Below are 18,940 nucleotides of genomic sequence, written 5' to 3' on the forward strand. Positions count from 1 at the left end.
CACACGAGCTCCAGCAGCGCCGTCCTCAAATCCCCGTGCACACGAGCTCCGGCAGCGCCGTCATCAGATCCCCCGTGCACACGAGCTCCGGCAGCGCCGTCCTCAGATCCCCGTGCACACGAGCTCCGGCAGCCCCGTCCTCAGATCCCCCGTGCACACGAGCTCCGGCAGCGCCGTCCTCAGATCCCCGTGCACACGAGCTCCAGCAGCTCCGTCCTCAGATCCCCCGTGCACACGAGCTCATTCAGCCACAGCCACAGCCGCAGCCCCGTCCTAGGACCCCGTGCACACCACAGATGCAAGGATCAGCTGACTTCAGCTGGAGGAGGCCCCGCCTTTTATGTGACGTCATCTCCTCACAAGAGCAACTCCAGTCTAGACGCAATCCGTTACCCCTAGCAGCATGTACACAACCGTAGCCCCTCCCCTCAGCAGTGATTGGTAGCTTCCATGACAACCAGTAGACGCAGCACAGACTCAGGGACTGACGCGTCCTGTAAAAGCTGCGGTCACAGGCGGTTTCCTAAGCGGCAGATATAACCGTTTTTTCTGGAGAGGAAGCCCCTGGAATAGCGAGGGGCAATGGTGCCTCTGCTGTATTAGTGGCAGCCCAGTGCCTGCGGTAATCTGTACTGACAGCGCGGTCACCTAGCAACAGCGGGGATCAACAGAGCTGGGCGTGTCCTTCCAGAGCCATGGAGCAGGTGAGCAGCACAGTGCGGAGTATATACACAGTGCGGAGTATATACACAGTGCGGGGGGTACACACAGTGCGGGGGTGTACACAGTGCGGGGTTATACACACAGTGCGGGGGTGTACACACAGTGCGGGAGTATACACACAGTGCGGGGGGTACACACAGTGCGGGGGTATACACACAGTGCGGGGGTGTACACACAGTGCGGGGGTGTACACAGTGCGGGGTTATACACACAGTGCGGGAGTATACACACAGTGCGGGGGGTACACACAGTGCGGGAGTGTACACACAGTGCGGGGGTGTACACACAGTGCGGGGGTGTACACAGTGCGGGGGTATACACACAGTGCGGGGGTGTACACACAGTGCGGGGGTGTACACACAGTGCGGGGGTGTACACAGTGCGGGGGTATACACACAGTGCGGGGGTGTACACACAGTGCGGGGGTGTACACAGTGCGGGGTTATACACACAGTGCGGAGTATATACACAGTGCGGAGTATATACACAGTGCGGGGGGTACACACAGTGCGGGGGTGTACACAGTGCGGGGTTATACACACAGTGCGGGGGTGTACACACAGTGCGGGAGTATACACACAGTGCGGGGGGTACACACAGTGCGGGAGTGTACACACAGTGCGGGAGTGTACACACAGTGCGGGAGTGTACACACAGTGCGGGGGTGTACACACAGTGCGGGGGTGTACACACAGTGCGGGGGTGTACACACAGTGCGGGGGTGTACACACAGTGCGGGGGTGTACACACAGTGCGGGAGTATACACACAGTGCGGGGGGTACACACAGTGCGGGAGTGTACACACAGTGCGGGAGTGTACACACAGTGCGGGGGTGTACACACAGTGCGGGAGTGTACACACAGTGCGGGGGTGTACACACAGTGCGGGGGTGTACACAGTGCGGGGGTATACACACAGTGCGGGGGTGTACACACAGTGCGGGGGTGTACACACAGTGCGGGGGTGTACACAGTGCGGGGGTATACACACAGTGCGGGGGTGTACACACAGTGCGGGGGTGTACACACAGTGCGGGGGTGTACACAGTGCGGGGGTATACACACAGTGCGGGGGTGTACACACAGTGCGGGGGTGTACACACAGTGCGGGGGTATACACACAGTGCGGGGGTATACACACAGTGCGGGGGGTATACACACAGTGCGGGGGTGTACACACAGTGGGGGAGTGTACACACAGTGCGGGGGTATACACACAGTGCGGGAGTGTACACACAGTGCGGGGGTATACACACAGTGCGGGACTGTATACACAGTGTGGGAGTGTACACACAGTGCAGAAGTGTATACAGTGCAGGATTGTACACACAGTGCGGGAATATACACACAGTGCAAAAGTGTATACAGTGCGAGAGTGTATACAGTGCGAGAGAGTACACACAGTGTGGGGATGTACACACAGTGTGGGAGTGTACGCACAGTGCGGGAGTGTATACAGTGCAGGATTGTACACACAGTGCGGGGGTGTACACATAGTGCGGGGGTATACACACAGTGCGGGGGTGTACACACAGTGCTGGGGTATACACACAGTGCGGGACTGTATACACAGTGTGGGAGTGTACACACAGAGTGCGGGAGTGTACACACAGTGCAGAAGTGTACACAGTGCAGGATTGTACACACAGTGCGGGAATATACACACAGTGCAAAAGTGTATACAGTGCGAGAGTGTATACAGTGCGAGAGAGTACACACAGTGTGGGGATGTACACACAGTGTGGGAGTGTACGCACAGTGCGGGAGTGTACACACAGTTTGGGAATATACACACAGTTCGGGGGTGTACACACAATGCGGGGGTATACACACAGTGCGGGAGTATACACACAGTGCGGGGGTATACACACAGTGCGGGGGTATACACACAGTGCGGGGGTATACACACAGTGCGGGGGTTTACACACAGTGTGGGGGTGTATACACAGTGCGGGGGTATACACACAGTGCGGGAGTGTATACACAGTGCGGGGGTGTACACACAGTGCGGGGGTATACACACAGTGCGGGACTGTATACACAGTGCAGAAGTGTATACAGTGCAGGATTGTACACACAGTGCGGGAATATACACATAGTGCAAGAGTGTATACAGTGCGAGAGTGTACACACAGTGCAGGGGTGTACACACAGTGCGAGAGTGTACACACAGTGCGGGAGTATACTCATAGTGCGGGAGTGTACACACAGTGCGGGAGTATAGACACAGTGCGGGGGTATACACACAGTGCAGGAGTGTACACACAGTGCGGGAGTATACACACAGTGCGGGGGTATACACACAGTGCGGGAGTATACACACAGTGCGGGGGTATACACACAGTGCGGGGGTGTATACACAGTGCGGGGGTATACACACAGTGCGGGAGTGTACACACAGTGCGGGAGTGTACACACAGTGCGGGAGTGTACACACAGTGCGGGGGTGTACTCACAGTGCGGGGGTGTACTCACAGTGCGGGGGTTTACATACAGTGCGGGAGTGTACACTCAGTGCGGGGGTATACACACAGTGCGGGGGTATACACACAGTGCGGGGGTGTACACACAGTGCAGGGGGTGTACACACAGTGCGGGAGTGTACACACAGTGCAGGGGTGTACACACAGAGCGGGAGTGTACACATAGTGCGGAGTATATACTCAGTGCGGGAATATACACACAGTGCGGGAGTATACACACAGTGCGGGAGTGTACACACAGTGCGGGAGTGTACACACAGTGCGGGGGTGTACACACAGAGCGGGAGTGTACACACAGAGCGGGAGTGTACACACAGTGCGGAAGTATACACACAGTGCGGGAGTATACACACAGTGCGGGAGTATACACAGGGGCGTAACGACCGCGGTCGCAGCGGTCGCCATCGCGACCGGGCCCGGGCAGTTTGGGGCCCGCGGGGACCCGACAGATCAGCAGCCAGCTCCTCTCAGTGAGAGAGAAGCTGCGCTGATCTGTCACAGTGCACGCGCCCACTATATGACCCGCTGCCGCCCCCGACACCGGGCCCTCCTGCCCGATGTCAGCGGCGGCACCGGGGCCCCCCTCCCCCGTCACCGCGCACAGTAATAATGAAGCATAGAGCGGCCAGCGCCGCTCTGCATCATCATACTCCCCCTGTGCCTGCGCGGTGACGTCACTCCTGTGCGACTGCTGTGCTGAGTGCACAGAGCGCAGGGAGGGAGGACGCCGACCGGAGCACCGGGAGAGAGAGGAGGACGAGCAGCAGTGGAAGGAGGAGAGCAGGGAGTACAGCAGCAGTGGAACAAGGAGACGTCAGGACAGAGCAGCAGTGGAAGGAGAAGATCGGTGAGTACTTGTTTTTTTTTTTTTTTATATATATAAAGTGAGTACACGGTGGTCAGAGGCCTGGGGTGGGGAGGCTGCATGATACTGTACATGGAGGCCTGGGGTGGGGAGGCTGTATGATACTGTACATGGAGGCCTGGGGTGGGGCGGCTGCATGATACTGTACATGGAGCCTCCATGTACAGTATCATGCAGCCTCCCCACCCCAGGCCTCCATGTACAGTATCATGCAGCCTCCCCACCCCAGGCCTCCATGTACAGTATCATGCAGCCTCCCCACCCCAGGCCTCCATGTACAGTATCATGCAGCCTCCCCAACCCAGGCCTCCATGATGGAGGCCTGGGTTGGGGAGGCTGCATGATACTGTACATGGAGGCCTGGGGTGGGGAGGCTGCATGATACTGTACATGGAGAACTGGGGTGGGGAGGCTGCATGATACTGTACATGGAGGCCTGGGGTGGGGAGGCTGTATGATACTGTACATGGAGGCCTGGGGTGGGGAGGCTGCTGCATGATACTGTACATGGAGGCCTGGGGTGGGGAGGCTGCATGATACTGTACATGGAGGCCTGGGGTGGGGAGGCTGTATGATACTGTACATGGAGGCCTGGGGTGGGGAGGCTGCATGATACTGTACATGGAGGCCTGGGGTGGGGAGGCTGCATGATACTGTACATGGAGGCCTGGGGTGGGGAGGCTGCATGATACTGTACATGGAGGCCTGGGGAGACTGCATTATACTGTACATGGAGGCCTGGGGAGGCTGGCAGCATTATTATAGATGGAGGCCTGGGGAGGCTGGCAGCATTATTATACATGAGCCCTGGGGAGGCTGGCAGCATTATTATACATGAGGCCTGGGGAGACTGGCTGCATTATTATACATGGAGGCCTGGGGAGGCTGGCTGCATTATTATACATGGAGGCCTGGGGAGGCTGGCTGCATTATTATACATGGAGGTCTGGGGAGGCTGGCTGCATTATTATACATGGAGGTCTGGGGAGGCTGGCTGCATTATTATACATGGAGGCCTGGGGAGGCTGGCTGCATTATTATACATGAGGCCTGGGGAGGCTGGCTGCATTATTATACATGGAGGTCTGGGGAGGCTGGCTGCATTATTATACATGGAGGCCTGGGGAGGCTGGCTGCATTATTATACATGGAGGCCTGGGTAGGCTGGCTGCATTATTATACATGGAGGCCTGGGGAGGCTGGCTGCATTATTATACATGGAGGCCTGGGGAGGCTGGCTGCATTATTATACATGGAGGCCTGGGTAGGCTGGCTGCATTATTATACATGGAGGCCTGGGGAGGCTGGCTGCATTATTATACATGGAGGCCTGGGGAGGCTGGCTGCTATATTATACATGGAGGCCTGGGAGGCTGGCTGCTATATTATACATGGAGGCCTGGAGAGGTTGGCTGCATTATTATATATGGAGGCCTGGTGAGGCTGCATAATAAACATGAAGGACACCTTATACATTGAATATAGAGGTGTAATATACATAGAGGTCTATGAGGCTGCATTATACTGGAGGTCTATAGGGCTGCATTAAAATGGAGGTCGGGGGGGGGCTGTATAATACAAAATGAAGGGACACCTTATACATGGAATATAGGGGTGAATTATACATGGAGGAGTATGGGGCTGCATAATACCATCTGAAGTTTTATGGGGTTGTGTTATAATACATATAGGACTATGGGGGCTGCATTATAATATATGGAGGACTATAAAGGCTACCTTATACATGGACTATGGAAGTGCATTAAAAACATGGAGGACTATGTGGTGCAGTATAATATATGGAGAACTATGGGGTGAATTTTAATACATGGAGAACTATAGGAAATGCATTATAATTGAAGGGCTACTTTATACATGGAGGATTATGGGGGTGCATTATAATATATGGAGGGCTATGTATCTGCATTCTAATATATGAAGGGTTATGTGAGACCCTTTATACAATTATTTGGAAGGCTATGTGGGGGCTGTTACAGTATTTTGAGAACTTTATACAGGGGGGACAAAGATACAAGTATGGGATGGAAATGTTTTGTGCTGAGGGAAAAAGGCTCTTTCCCTCAGCAGCCAACTTTCCCATGCTCTGCTATACATCTCTCAGCACCCAGCTTTCCCATGTTCTGATATACATCTCTCAGCACCCAGCTTTCCCATGTTCTGATATACATCTCTCAGCACCCAGCTTTCTCATGCTCTGATATGGGAAAGCTGGGTGCTGAGGACAAGATAAATATCAGAACATAGGAAAGCTGGGTGCTGATAGAGGGATTTCAGGGTGCTGTGGGTGAGAGCCAAGTGTCAGCGTCATTATCCTGTACCCCGAGTGTCAGTGTCATTATCCCTTACCCCATACCTCCCAACCGTCCCGGATACAGCGGGACTTTCACGCTTTACGTTGTTTGTCCCGTTGCCACGATCGGGACGGCCGGCTCCCGGGCTCCGCCCACCCACTCTCTCTCCGCCTCCCTGCTTTTCCCTCCTACCATCCCAGTAGACGTGGCATAACAGAGAGGAGCGCTGCCTGTGCTGCTGCTGGTACAGTAAAATCTCCCCAGCGCTGATTTCCCTCCCTCCCCCCCCCTCACCCCCGGCCGGAGCCTCTCTGTGCGGTCGGCCGGCCGCCTGTCTGTGCGGTCGGCCGGCCGCCTGTCTGTGCGGGCGCCCCCTGGCCGCCTGTCTGTGCGGGCGCCCCCCGGCCGCCTGTCTGTGCGGGCGCCCCCCTGCCGCCTGTCTGTGCGGGCGCCCCCCTGCCGCCTGTCTGTGCGGGCGCCCCCCTGCCACCTGTCTGTGAAGGCGACCGGCCACCTCACTGTGTGGGCGACCGGCCGCCTCACTGTGGCTCCCTGCGTTTCCATGCTGGAGGCCCGCCGGCTGCCTGCGTGTCCATGCTGGAGGCCCGCCGGCTGCCTGCGTGTCCATGCTGGAGGCCCGCCGGCTGCCTGCGTGTCCATGCTGGAGGCCCGCCGGCTGCCTGCGTGTCCATGCTGGAGGCCCGCCGGCTGCCTGCGTGTCCATGCTGGAGGCCCGCCGGCTGCCTGCGTGTCCATGCTGGAGGCCCGCCGGCTGCCTGCGTGTCCATGCTGGAGGCCCGCCGGCTGCCTGCGTGTCCATGCTGAATGGGTGTGGATGGGGAGTGGATATGGGCGTGACTGTGAAATGGGTGTGGTTAGGGGGCGTGGCCTAAAAATTTGCCGCGGCGCGCTACGCGCGCCGAAAACTTTGTCCTTCTTTTCCTTCTTTAAAAGTTGGGAGGTATGCCTTACCCCAAGTGTCTGTGTATGTGGAGGGGGGGCCCAGGTCTAAACTTTGCACCGGGGCCCATCCAACTCTAGTTACGCCACTGAGTATACACACAGTGCGGTAGTATACACACAGTGCGGGGGTATACACACAGTGCGGAGGTATACACACAGTGCGGGAGTATACACACAGTGCGGGAGTATACACACAGTGCGGGGGTGTACACACAGTGCGGGGGTATACACACAGTGCGGGGGTATACACACAGTGCGGGAGTGTACACACAGTGCGGAGTATATATTCAGTGCGGGAAAATACACACAGTGCGGGGGTGTACACACAGTGCGGGAATATACACACAGTGCGGGGGTATACACACAGTGCGGGAGTATACACACAGTGCGGGGGTGTACACACAGTGCGGGACTGTATACACAGTGTGGGAGTGTACAAACAGTGCAGAAGTGTATACAGTGCAGGATTGTACACACAGTGCGGGAATATACACACAGTGCAAAAGTGTATACAGTGCGAGAGTGTATACAGTGCGAGAGTGTATACAGTGCGAGAGTGTACACACAGTGCAGGGGTGTACACACAGTGTGGGAGTGTACACACAGTGCGGGAGTATACACACAGTGCAGGGGTATACACACAGTGCAGGGGTATACACACAGTGCGGGAGTGTACACACAGTGCAGGAGTATACACACAGTGCAGGGAGATACACACAGTGCGGGAGTGTACACATAGTGCGGGAGTATACACACAGTGCGGGAGTATACACACAGTGCGGGAGTATACACACAGTGCGGGGGTGTACACACAGAGTGGGAGTGTACACACAGTGCGGGGGTGTACACACAGAGTGGGAGTGTACACACAGTGCGGAGTATATACTCAGTGCGGGAGTGTACACACAGTGCGGGAGTGTACACACAGTGCGGGGGTGTACACACAGTGCGGGGGTGTACACACAGTGCGGGAGTGTACACACAGTGCGGGAGTGTACACACAGTGTGGGAGTATACACACAGTGCAGGGGTATACACACAGTGCAGGGGTATACACACAGTGCGGGAGTGTACACACAGTGCGGGAGTATACACACAGTGCAGGGGTATACACACAGTGCGGGAGTGTACACACAGTGCGGGAGTATACACACAGTGCGGGAGTATACACACAGTGCGGGAGTATACACACAGTGCAGGGGTATACACACAGTGCGGGAGTATACACACAGTGCGGGGGTGTACACACAGAGTGGGAGTGTACACACAGTGCGGAGTATATACTTAGTGCGGGAGTATACACACAGTGCAGGAGTGTACACACAGTGCGGGGGTGTACACACAGTGCGGGAGTGTACACACAGTGCAGGGGTATACACACAGTGCGGGAGTGTACACACAGTGCGGGAGTGTACACACAGTGCGGGAGTATACACACAGTGCAGGGGTATACACACAGTGCAGGGGTATACACACAGTGCGGGAGTGTACACACAGTGCAGGGGTATACACACAGTGCAGGGGTATACACACAGTGCGGGAGTGTACACACAGTGCGGGAGTATACACACAGTGCGGGAGTATACACACAGTGCGGGGGCATACACACAGTGCGGGGGTATATACACACAGTGCGGGGGTGTACACACAGTGCGGGAGTATACACACAGTGCGGGGTTATACACACAGTGCGGGGGTATACACACAGTGCGGGAGTATACACACAGTGCAGGGGTATACACACAGTGCGGGAGTATACACACAGTGCAGGGGTATACACACAGTGCGGGAGTATACACACAGTGCGGGGGTGTACACACAGAGTGGGAGTGTACACACAGTGCGGAGTATATACTCAGTGCGGGAGTATACACACAGTGCAGGGGTATACACACAGTGCAGGGGTATACACACAGTGCGGGAGTGTACACACAGTGCAGGGGTATACACACAGTGCAGGGGTATACACACAGTGCGGGAGTGTACACACAGTGCGGGAGTATACACACAGTGCGGGGGTGTACACACAGAGTGGGAGTGTACACACAGTGCGGAGTATATACTCAGTGCGGGAGTATACACACAGTCCACATCCCGCCAAGACTCGCTCTTGTGACACCTTACAAGAGTGAGTTCCTCCACAACTTAATCACTCGTTCCACTCCTTCTTGTATTCCCCACAACCGTATATCAATATCCGTGTCAATAAGATGAACTTTATCATCTCTCCAAAAATGTTCCTTAGTATTTTCCAGCACCTGGTGACGTATGGCCACCCCTCCATTTTCTAGCACAACACATGATACTGTATTTCTTTTAACAGCTGATACCACTGCATTCCCCCTTTTCATATCCATCTCACCTGTGCCAAGGAACTGGGGAACCCCAACTCTCTGCCATTAGGCCTTACTAATTACTGCACGTAAGGCCCCCCAAAAAACAAATGAATGTCCCATGATCCAAACCAGGCATTGCTTGTTCAGCTTAAACAAGAAACAAAAGACAATGACCACACAATTACCTAAATGAAGACACAACTACTATATGATTACCAAACTATACACATATATATATACATGTACGCCATTTATAATAAATGCATTCTAATGTAGCTCTTAAATCTGTTCGTTTCCCATCTCCCAATTTTTTTTTAACTGTCAGGCCCTAAGCCCCATCCAGCAGCTTCTGTCGTTGCTCCTATCCTAAATGAGTGTGAAGTGAATACATTTGGAGACTCCCCCAAAATTACCAGGCATTTTTTGACAACTGCCATGAACTGAAATCGTGAAAATGACTTACAATCTTCATGAATTAGCAATGAACCCTGGATATTTTGCCTTCTTGAGACATAGTTTCTAAAACAGATGACCGGGCAGGCCTTGGAAACACTTAAAGGAAACAATGTGATCCATTTTCCTCTACCCTGTTGATCAGTTTTTGACTTGGCCAGAAAACATTCCAGTCTGTCTGTGTATTGATTCATATCCTCAGCTTGTAGACCCAGTCTGTCCATGTATTGATTCACATCCTCAGCTTGTAGACCAAGTCTGTCCGTGTATTGATGCACATCCTCAGCTTGTAGACCCAGTCTGTCCATGTATTGATTCACATCCTCAGCTTGTAGACCCAGTCTGTCCGTGTATTGATGCACATCCTCATCTTGTAGACCCAGTCTGTCCGTGTATTGATTCACATCCTCAGCTTGTAGACCCAGTCTGTCCGTGTATTGATGCACATCCTCAGCTTGTAGACCAAGTCTGTGTGTGTATTGATGCACATCCTCAGCTTGTAGACCCAGTCTGTGTGTGTATTGATGCACATCTTCAGCTTGTAGACCCAGTCTGTCCATGTATTGATGCACATCCTCAGCTTGTAGACCCAGTCTGTCCGTGTATTGATGCACATCCTCATCTTGTAGACGCAGTCTGTCCGTGTATTGATGCACATCCTCAGCTTGTAGACCCAGTCTGTCCGTGTATTGATTCACATCCTCAGCTTGTAGACCCAGTCTGTCCGTGTATTGATTCACATCCTCAGCTTGTAGACCCAGTCTGTCCATGTATTGATGCACATCCTCATCTTGTAGACCCAGTCTGTCCGTGTATTGATTCACATCCTCAGTTTGTAGTTCCAGTCTGTCTGTGTATTGATGCACATCCTCAGCTTGTAGACCCAGTCTGTCCGTGTATTGATGCACATCCTCAGCTTGTAGACCCAGTCTGTCCATTTATTGATGCACATCCTCATCTTGTAGACCCAGTCTGTCCGTTTATTGATGCACATCCTCAGCTTGTAGACCCAGTCTGTCCATTTATTGATGCACATCCTCATCTTGTAGACCCAGTCTGTCCGTGTATTGATTCACATCCTCAGCTTGTAGACCCAGTCTGTCCATGTATTGATGCACATCCTCATCTTGTAGACCCAGTCTGTCCGTGTATTGATTCACATCCTCAGTTTGTAGTTCCAGTCTGTCTGTGTATTGATGCACATCCTCAGCTTGTAGACCCAGTCTGTCCGTGTATTGATGCACATCCTCAGCTTGTAGACCCAGTCTGTCCATTTATTGATGCACATCCTCATCTTGTAGACCCAGTCTGTCCGTTTATTGATGCACATCCTCAGCTTGTAGACCCAGTCTGTCCATGTATTAATGCACATCCTCATCTTGTAGACCCAGTCTATCCATGTATTGATGCACATCCTCAGCTTGTAGACCCAGTCTGTCCATGTATTGATGCACATCCTCAGCTTGTAGACCCAGTCTGTCCGTGTATTGATTCACATCCTCAGCTTGTAGACCCAGTCTGTCCGTGTATTGATGCACATCCTCAGCTTGTATACCAAGTCTGTGTGTGTATTGATGCACATCCTCAGCTTGTAGACCCAGTCTGTCCATGTATTGATGCACATCCTCAGCTTGCAGACCCAGTCTGTCCGTGTATTGATGCACATCCTCATCTTGTAGACCCAGTCTGTCCGTGTATTGATTCACATCCTCAGCTTGTAGACCCAGTCTGTCCGTGTATTGATTCACATCCTCAGCTTGTAGACCCAGTCTGTCCGTGTATTGATTCACATCCTCAGCTTGTAGACCCAGTCTGTCCATGTATTGATGCACATCCTCAGCTTGTAGACCCAGTCTGTCCGTGTATTGATTCACATCCTCAGCTTGTAGACCCAGTCTGTCTGTGTATTGATGCACATCCTCAGCTTGTAGACCCAGTCTGTCCGTGTATTGATGCACATCCTCAGCTTGTAGACCCAGTCTGTCCGTGTATTGATGCACATCCTCAGCTTGTAGACCCAGTCTGTCCGTGTATTGATGCACATCCTCAGCTTGTAGACCCAGTCTGTCCGTGTATTGATGCACATCCTCAGCTTGTAGACCCAGTCTGTCCATGTATTAATGCACATCCTCAGCTTGTAGACCCAGTCTGTCTGTGTATTGATGCACATCCTCAGCTTGTAGACCCAGTCTGTCCGTGTATTGATGCACATCCTCAGCTTGTAGACCCAGTCTTTCCATGTATTGATGCACATCCTCAGCTTGTAGACCCAGTCTGTCTGTGTATTGATGCACATCCTCAGCTTGTAGACCCAGTCTGTCCGTGTATTGATGCACATCCTCAGCTTGCAGACCCAGTCGGTCCGTGTATTGATGCACATCCTCAGCTTGTAGACCCCCACTTCTAATGGAGCTACATGACACTAACTCACTGATTCTAAAAGCTCCAATAAAGGCCAGTAACACTTAAAAATGACTGCTACAGACTCTACTTAGTATCTGCTGTAATAACTGGAAAGAAATCTGACGCCGTTTATCTCTGGTCTATTTACAACTTTTCCTGTAACCCTTTAGGGCCTACTTAACTAAAAAATGCTTTGTGTAATCATTGAAGTCATGTAACTGAAAGCAAAGGCTAATCCTGACATTCTACTATTAATACTGGACAATGAAGTACCGTCTACAAAGGCCCTGCTGATGTAGAATAATAATAAGGAAACATTGTCATGTAACCTGGCATCATGTCCCATTAGCGCACACAAATCTTCCCATTCCCTCCATGCTGAGTGGTACCTATGCCATGTGCTTACACGTACAGACCGTTCTATGAGACTGTATGCGGTGTCACTGGCAGTGACCACAGAAAAAGACACTTCTTGCCTTGAACCTCCGGAATCGGGTCTAATGAACAGAATCTGTCCCACTGAAAACGAGTCGGAGCATCAGCCACAGAATTACACACACCAGGGAAGTGTACAGCTGTAATCTGACAATATGACTTTAAACAACGCAGTACTAGATGATGTAGCAACGCAACAACAGGCAGGGAAGACACCCAGCAAGTGGACTCCTGGGAAAAAGGGAGGCTAAAACACAATGAGGGGGGTAACCAGAGGCTCCTGCACTGACCCTGACACTGGGGGGCCCTGCGCTTGCCCTCCAACCACAGGTACCTATAATGGTTAGGAGGTGTGGCCCGCCAACGTGCCCCTGTCTCCTAGCCAGACCCTAGGACTAAATCCCACCATCCACCAATTCACGTAGAGAAAAACAAACACAAAAATAAACAGCAAAAGGGAAAAAAGGAAAAACAACAACTTATCTTGAGAGGGAATCTTCAGAATATACAGCAACAGTAGTCTGAAGCCACATGCACTCCTGAACAAGCAACTTCTCCAAGTGAAGAGTATAACCCGGACTGGAGGAGTGAGAGGCCCCACGTTATAAAGGCCCTTAATGACCAGCTGGAGGAAAGGCTCTTCCAACCTGACAAGGAAACAGAAAAAACCTAAATTAAGACCTTAAAGGGACAGCGTCCATGAACGTCTGGACGATCGCTGGGCCCTTCAGCATCTGGTCCCAGCAGCAGCACCTGAAGGTCCAGACACATCCGTGACACTCAGTCATGTACTTTACGGCTATTTGCCTTCACTCTGCTCGACCAGACAAGCGGTCTTAATCATTATGCATTCCCAGTACAAGTGCAGAGAGTAAATACAGCTGACAGAGGAGTGAGGTGAAACTAAAGGCTACTTTACACACTGCGATATCGGTCCCGATATCGCTAGTGTGGGTACCCGCCCCCATCTGTTGCGCGACACGGGCAAATCGCTGCCCGTGCCGCACAACAACCGTCACACATACTTACCTGTCCGGCGACGTCGCTGTGACGGGCGAACCGCCTCCTTTCTAAGGGGGCGGTCCGTGCGGCGTCACAGCGACGTCACTGAAGCGTCACTGAACCGCCGCCCAATAGCAGCAGAGGGGCGGAGCTGAGCGGGACGTAACATCCCGCCCACCTCCTTCCTTCCTCATAGCGGCCGGGAGGCAGGTAAGGGGAGCTTCCTCGTTCCTGCGGCGTCACACGCAGCGATGTGTGCTGCTGCAGGAACGAGGAACAACTTCGTTACTGCTGCAGTAACGATTTTTAAGAATGGACCCCCATGTCGCCGATTAGCGATTTTGCACGTTTTTGCAATGATGCAAAATCGCTTATCGGTGTCACACGCAACGGCATCGCTAATGCGGCCGGATGTGCGTCACAAATTCCGTGACCCCAACGACTCCGCATTAGCGATGTCGCAGCGTGTAAAGCCCGCTTAACACCCCCAGAACAATCAAAATCACCTGATTTATATTAACAAACATATAAAAAACAGATATATCACCAATATTCAGAAAATGAAACAAATCAATAAATATAATACAAGTCTGATTTGATGTTCAAAAAACACGTCACTTCTGGCTATTTGTGTGCGATCAGGTAAGTTCCAAAGCTGTAATAATAATCAGTAAAACCAGGCACTCCTATTGAAAAAAATCAGATGATATTTATTTTATATTTTCAATACACGCTCAGATAACGGTGGACACCGCTCTGTATCTTGCCGTTCTAAATCAAACAATACTTAATCTCCAGCACGTGAATTGAAGAAGGTCAATAAATTGACCTTCGTCTTCACAACTGGATTGAAAATATAAAATATATATCATCTGATTTTTTTTCAATTGGAGTGCCTGGTTTTACTCATGATTTGATTTTCAGACCTCCTGGAGATCTAAACTCTAGTTTAAAGATCCACTTCACCTCTCTATACTTTAGAAACTGGAGTCTGCCTCCTCTCATTTAGGAGTTCTCACTTTCTCCAGTGCGATAACCCTTAAATAGAGCCTGTCAGGTGCAATATGCACCCAAAAGCACGAGCAGTTCAGGGTGCATATTGCTAATCCCTGCCTAACCGTCACTGTATACAGTAGCATAGATAATGGGATCTTTAGCCAGTGACTAGTCGAAAGGGCGTTAGTTCCCATGGCTAGTCGGCCCCCTTAGCATGTAAGCACACCCCTGTGGGCTGCTAACATGCTAATGTATGAGCAACAGAGGATGATCGTGCTCACCTTTCTGTTGCAATCACGTCCGACTCCTGGATTTCGGTTCAATGCGCATGATCCCGGACAGTGCGGGAGTGTATACAGTGTGGAAGTGTACACAAAGTGCTGGAGTATATACAGTGCAGGAGTATACATACATTAGGGCGTGTGCGTACCAATTCTGCAGCCCAATGTTACTGCCAGCCAAAACTGCGGACCAGTACTGCGGCTCAGTCCTGTGGCCCAATGCTGTGGCTCAATTCTGCAGCTCAATGCTGCAGCCTAATTCTGCAACTCAATGCTGCGGCAGAGAACTGCAGCCCGATACTGTGGCCCAGTACTGCAGCCCAATTCTGCGTTCCCAATGCTGCAGCTTAGTATTATGGCCTGATATTGCGGCCCAATACTGCAGCCCAGTGCTGTGGCCTAGTCCTGCTGCCCAATACTGCGGCCCAGTACTGCAGTCAAATACTGTAGCCCAGTACTGAGGCCCAATGCTGTAGCTCGGTACTGCGACCCGGTACTATGGTCTAGAACTTAGGGCCAATACTGTGGCCCAATGCTGCAGCTCAGTACTGTGGCCCAATGCTGTAGTCTCGTTTTGTGACCCAATGCTGCGGCAGAGAACTGCAGCCCAATACTGTGGCCAAGTACTGAGGCCCAATGCTGTAGCTCGGTACTGCGACCCAGAACTTAAGCGGGCTTTACATGTTGCGACATCGGCAATGAGATACCGTCGGGGTCACGTCGTTAGTGACGCACATCCGGCGCCGTTACTGACATCGCAGCGTGTAACGCAAATGAGCGACGATCAACGAGCACAAAAACGTCAAAAAACGTTGCTCGTTGTCACATCGCTCATTTCCATAATATCGCTGCAGCGACAGGTACGATGTTGTTTGTCGTTCCTGCGGCAGCACACATCGCTGTGTGTGACACCACAGGAGCGACAAACATCTCCTTACCTGCCTCCACCGGAAAAGGAGGAAGGAAGGAGGTGGGCGGCATGTTCCGGTCGCTCATCTCCGCCTCTCCTTTTTTTATTGGGCGGCGGTTCAGTGACGCTGCTGTGACGTCGCTGTGACGCTGAACGAACCGCCCCCTTAGAAAGGAGGCGGATCACCGGTCACAGCGACGTCGCAGGACAGGTAAGTGCATGTGACGCTGCCGTAGCGATAATGTTCACTACGGCAGCGATCACCACATATCGGCCGTACGACGGGGACGGGTGCTATCGCGCTTGGCATCGCTAGCATCGGCTAGCGATGTCGCAACATATAAAACCTGCTTTAGGGCCAATACTGTGGCCCAATGCTGCAGCCCACTACTGTAGCCCAGTACTGCAGCAACATGCAACAGGCCAATTCTGCAACCCAATTCTGCAGCCCAATGAGCGGGCCAATGTTTCTGCCCGGTCCTGCGGCTCAATACTTGCATCCAATACTGCTGCCCAATATTGTGGCCAATGCTGCGGCCCGAGACTGCGGCCCAGTACTGCGGCTCAATACTGCTGCCCAATGTTGCGGCCCAGTGTAGTGTTCCAATGTTGCTGCTCAGTACTGCGCCCAATGTTGCTGTTCAGTACTGTTATCCAATGCTGCGGCCCAGAACTGCAGGCCAATACTGTGGCCAAGTACTGCAGTCCAATACTGCTGCCCAATGCTGTACCCCAGTGTTGCAGCCCAGTCCTTCAGGCCATTACTACGGCCCAATGCTCTGGCCGGCTCTGACATCGGCCAATCCCCACAGTACACAGTGTGATGTAAGGATTCATAAGGCTGCAGACACATAGAGGGACTGCAGACTCGTGGATTTAGACCAGACAACCCCCATGAGGCCAATTCTTGCCTGGTCATTAGGGTGTTAGTCATAGATGCACTGAAGCAGTAAAAAGATTAATGTCTTCTATGCCTTTTATGGAGAACGGATAGCACTTTTTCTGTCACCGCCATTATTAATGTTTATGTTTTTTTGATGTGTTTTAATTTTTTTGCCTGTTAAGAGTGTTTTGTGTAAAACCTGATATTATTCTTATTTCCACAGTCTACAACCTCCAGTAAAGGAAAGTTCCCAAAGACTTCTTTGAGATTTTTACCACAGTTACCAGAGGTAATATTGCAGTTTTGTATTTATGGTGTGGTCCGTGAAACACGTACCAGAAAAAACACGGACATTGAAAATAAAAAGCATTTTTAACTCACCCATCTCCAGCAACACTTTCTCCGGCCGCTGCATGCTGCTGCTTCAGAGCCGGCTGCTTATTCTCATGCATATTCATGTATTCAGCCACAGCCGACCTGGAAGTAGCTGCAGCGGGGACAGAAACACAGCAGAGCCGGAGAGTTCAGCACCACGGACAGCAGGAGCAGGGACAGGTGAGATTATCTCCATGTGCAATCACGGATGACGGATCACGTCACAGGGATTGCACATGGACAACCCACGTGTGCCGTGAATCACGGCACACGGAGGGACATATGCGTTTTTCACACGTTAATGAAAAAGTGTGTTTTTCACTGAAGTGTGAAACAGGCCTAAGACGCATACAAAATACTGAATGTCTGTGTACCTGAACTCCAAGGCATACACCTCTATTGACCCAGAGAGTACAAGAAAAGGCCACTCCAATCTGCTTAACACTAGAAGTTCCAGAGAGGGGTCATTTGACATTTTTACCATTGGAATCCTATGGAGCTCGAAATTCCTGGGACTTCTAGTGTTAAAACTATAAATCCAGAGAAATTTGGGGATTTTATTGTGTGGCGTAATGAAGCAAAACTGGAATTGTTTTGCCTATGAAGCTGCAATGTTTGCAGAGTAAGAGGGACTTAATTAAATATCAGGAAATCCTAGAAGAAAACAGCATGCCTTCTGTGAGAAAATCTTTGATTAGTTTTGAAGAAGGCCGTTGCAGCACTCAAACCGAACAATATAAATAAACTGGAAGCCAATTCCCATGGATAGGCTAAAGGTACGGTCAAACTAAGCGACGCTCCAGCGATCCCACCAGCGATCTGACCTGGCAGGGATCGCTGGAGCGTTGCTACATGGTCGCTGGTGAGCTGTCAAACAGGCAGATCTCACCAGTGACCAGCCACCAGCCACCAGCGACGCGTGGAAGCGATGCTGCGCTTGGTAACTAAGGTAAATATCGGGTAACCAAGTGCTTGGTTACCCGATATTTACCTTGGTTACCAACGCACACCGCTTAGTGCTGGCTCCCTGCACTCGTAGCCAGAGTACACATCGGGTTAATAAGCAAACAGCTTTGCTTATTTACCCGATGTGTACTCTGGCTATGAGTGCATGGAGCCGGCACTGGCAGCCTGAGAGCGGCGGACGCTAGTAACCAAGGTAAATATCGGGTAACCAAGCAAAGCGTTTTGCTTGGTTACCCGATATTTACCTTGGTTACAACTTACTGCAGGCTTTCAAAAGCCAGCTCCCTGCTCCCTGCACATTCAGTTGTTGCTCTCTCACTGTCACACACAGCGATGTGTGCTTCACAGCGGGAGAGCAACAACTAAAAAATGGTCCAGGACATTCAGCAACAACCGGCGACCTCAGAGCAGGGGCCAGGTCGGTTGCTGGATGTCACACACAGCGACATCGCTAGCAAGATCGCTGTTGCTTCACAAAAAACGTGACTCAGCAGCGATGTTGCTAGCGATGTCGCTTAGTGAGACGTGGCCTTAAGATTTAGCAGGAAGGTTT

General features: G+C 51.9%; 1 protein-coding gene across 1 annotated transcript in view; it reads left to right on the plus strand.

Annotated features, from left to right (window-relative positions):
* The first annotated feature begins 474 nt into the window (after positions 1–474).
* Positions 475–18,940, plus strand: part of DNAH7 (dynein axonemal heavy chain 7) — an 880,767-nt gene continuing 862,301 nt past the window's right edge. Inside the window, exons 1-2 of the mRNA XM_075317837.1 lie at positions 475–704; positions 17,270–17,335. Of these exons, the coding sequence (XP_075173952.1) occupies positions 696–704; positions 17,270–17,335 (75 nt within the window). The 5' untranslated portion in view covers positions 475–695. The remainder of the gene's footprint in view (positions 705–17,269; positions 17,336–18,940) is intronic.

Source organism: Anomaloglossus baeobatrachus, chromosome 7 (assembly GCF_048569485.1).
Source record: "Anomaloglossus baeobatrachus isolate aAnoBae1 chromosome 7, aAnoBae1.hap1, whole genome shotgun sequence".
Lineage (NCBI taxonomy): Eukaryota > Metazoa > Chordata > Amphibia > Anura > Aromobatidae > Anomaloglossus > Anomaloglossus baeobatrachus.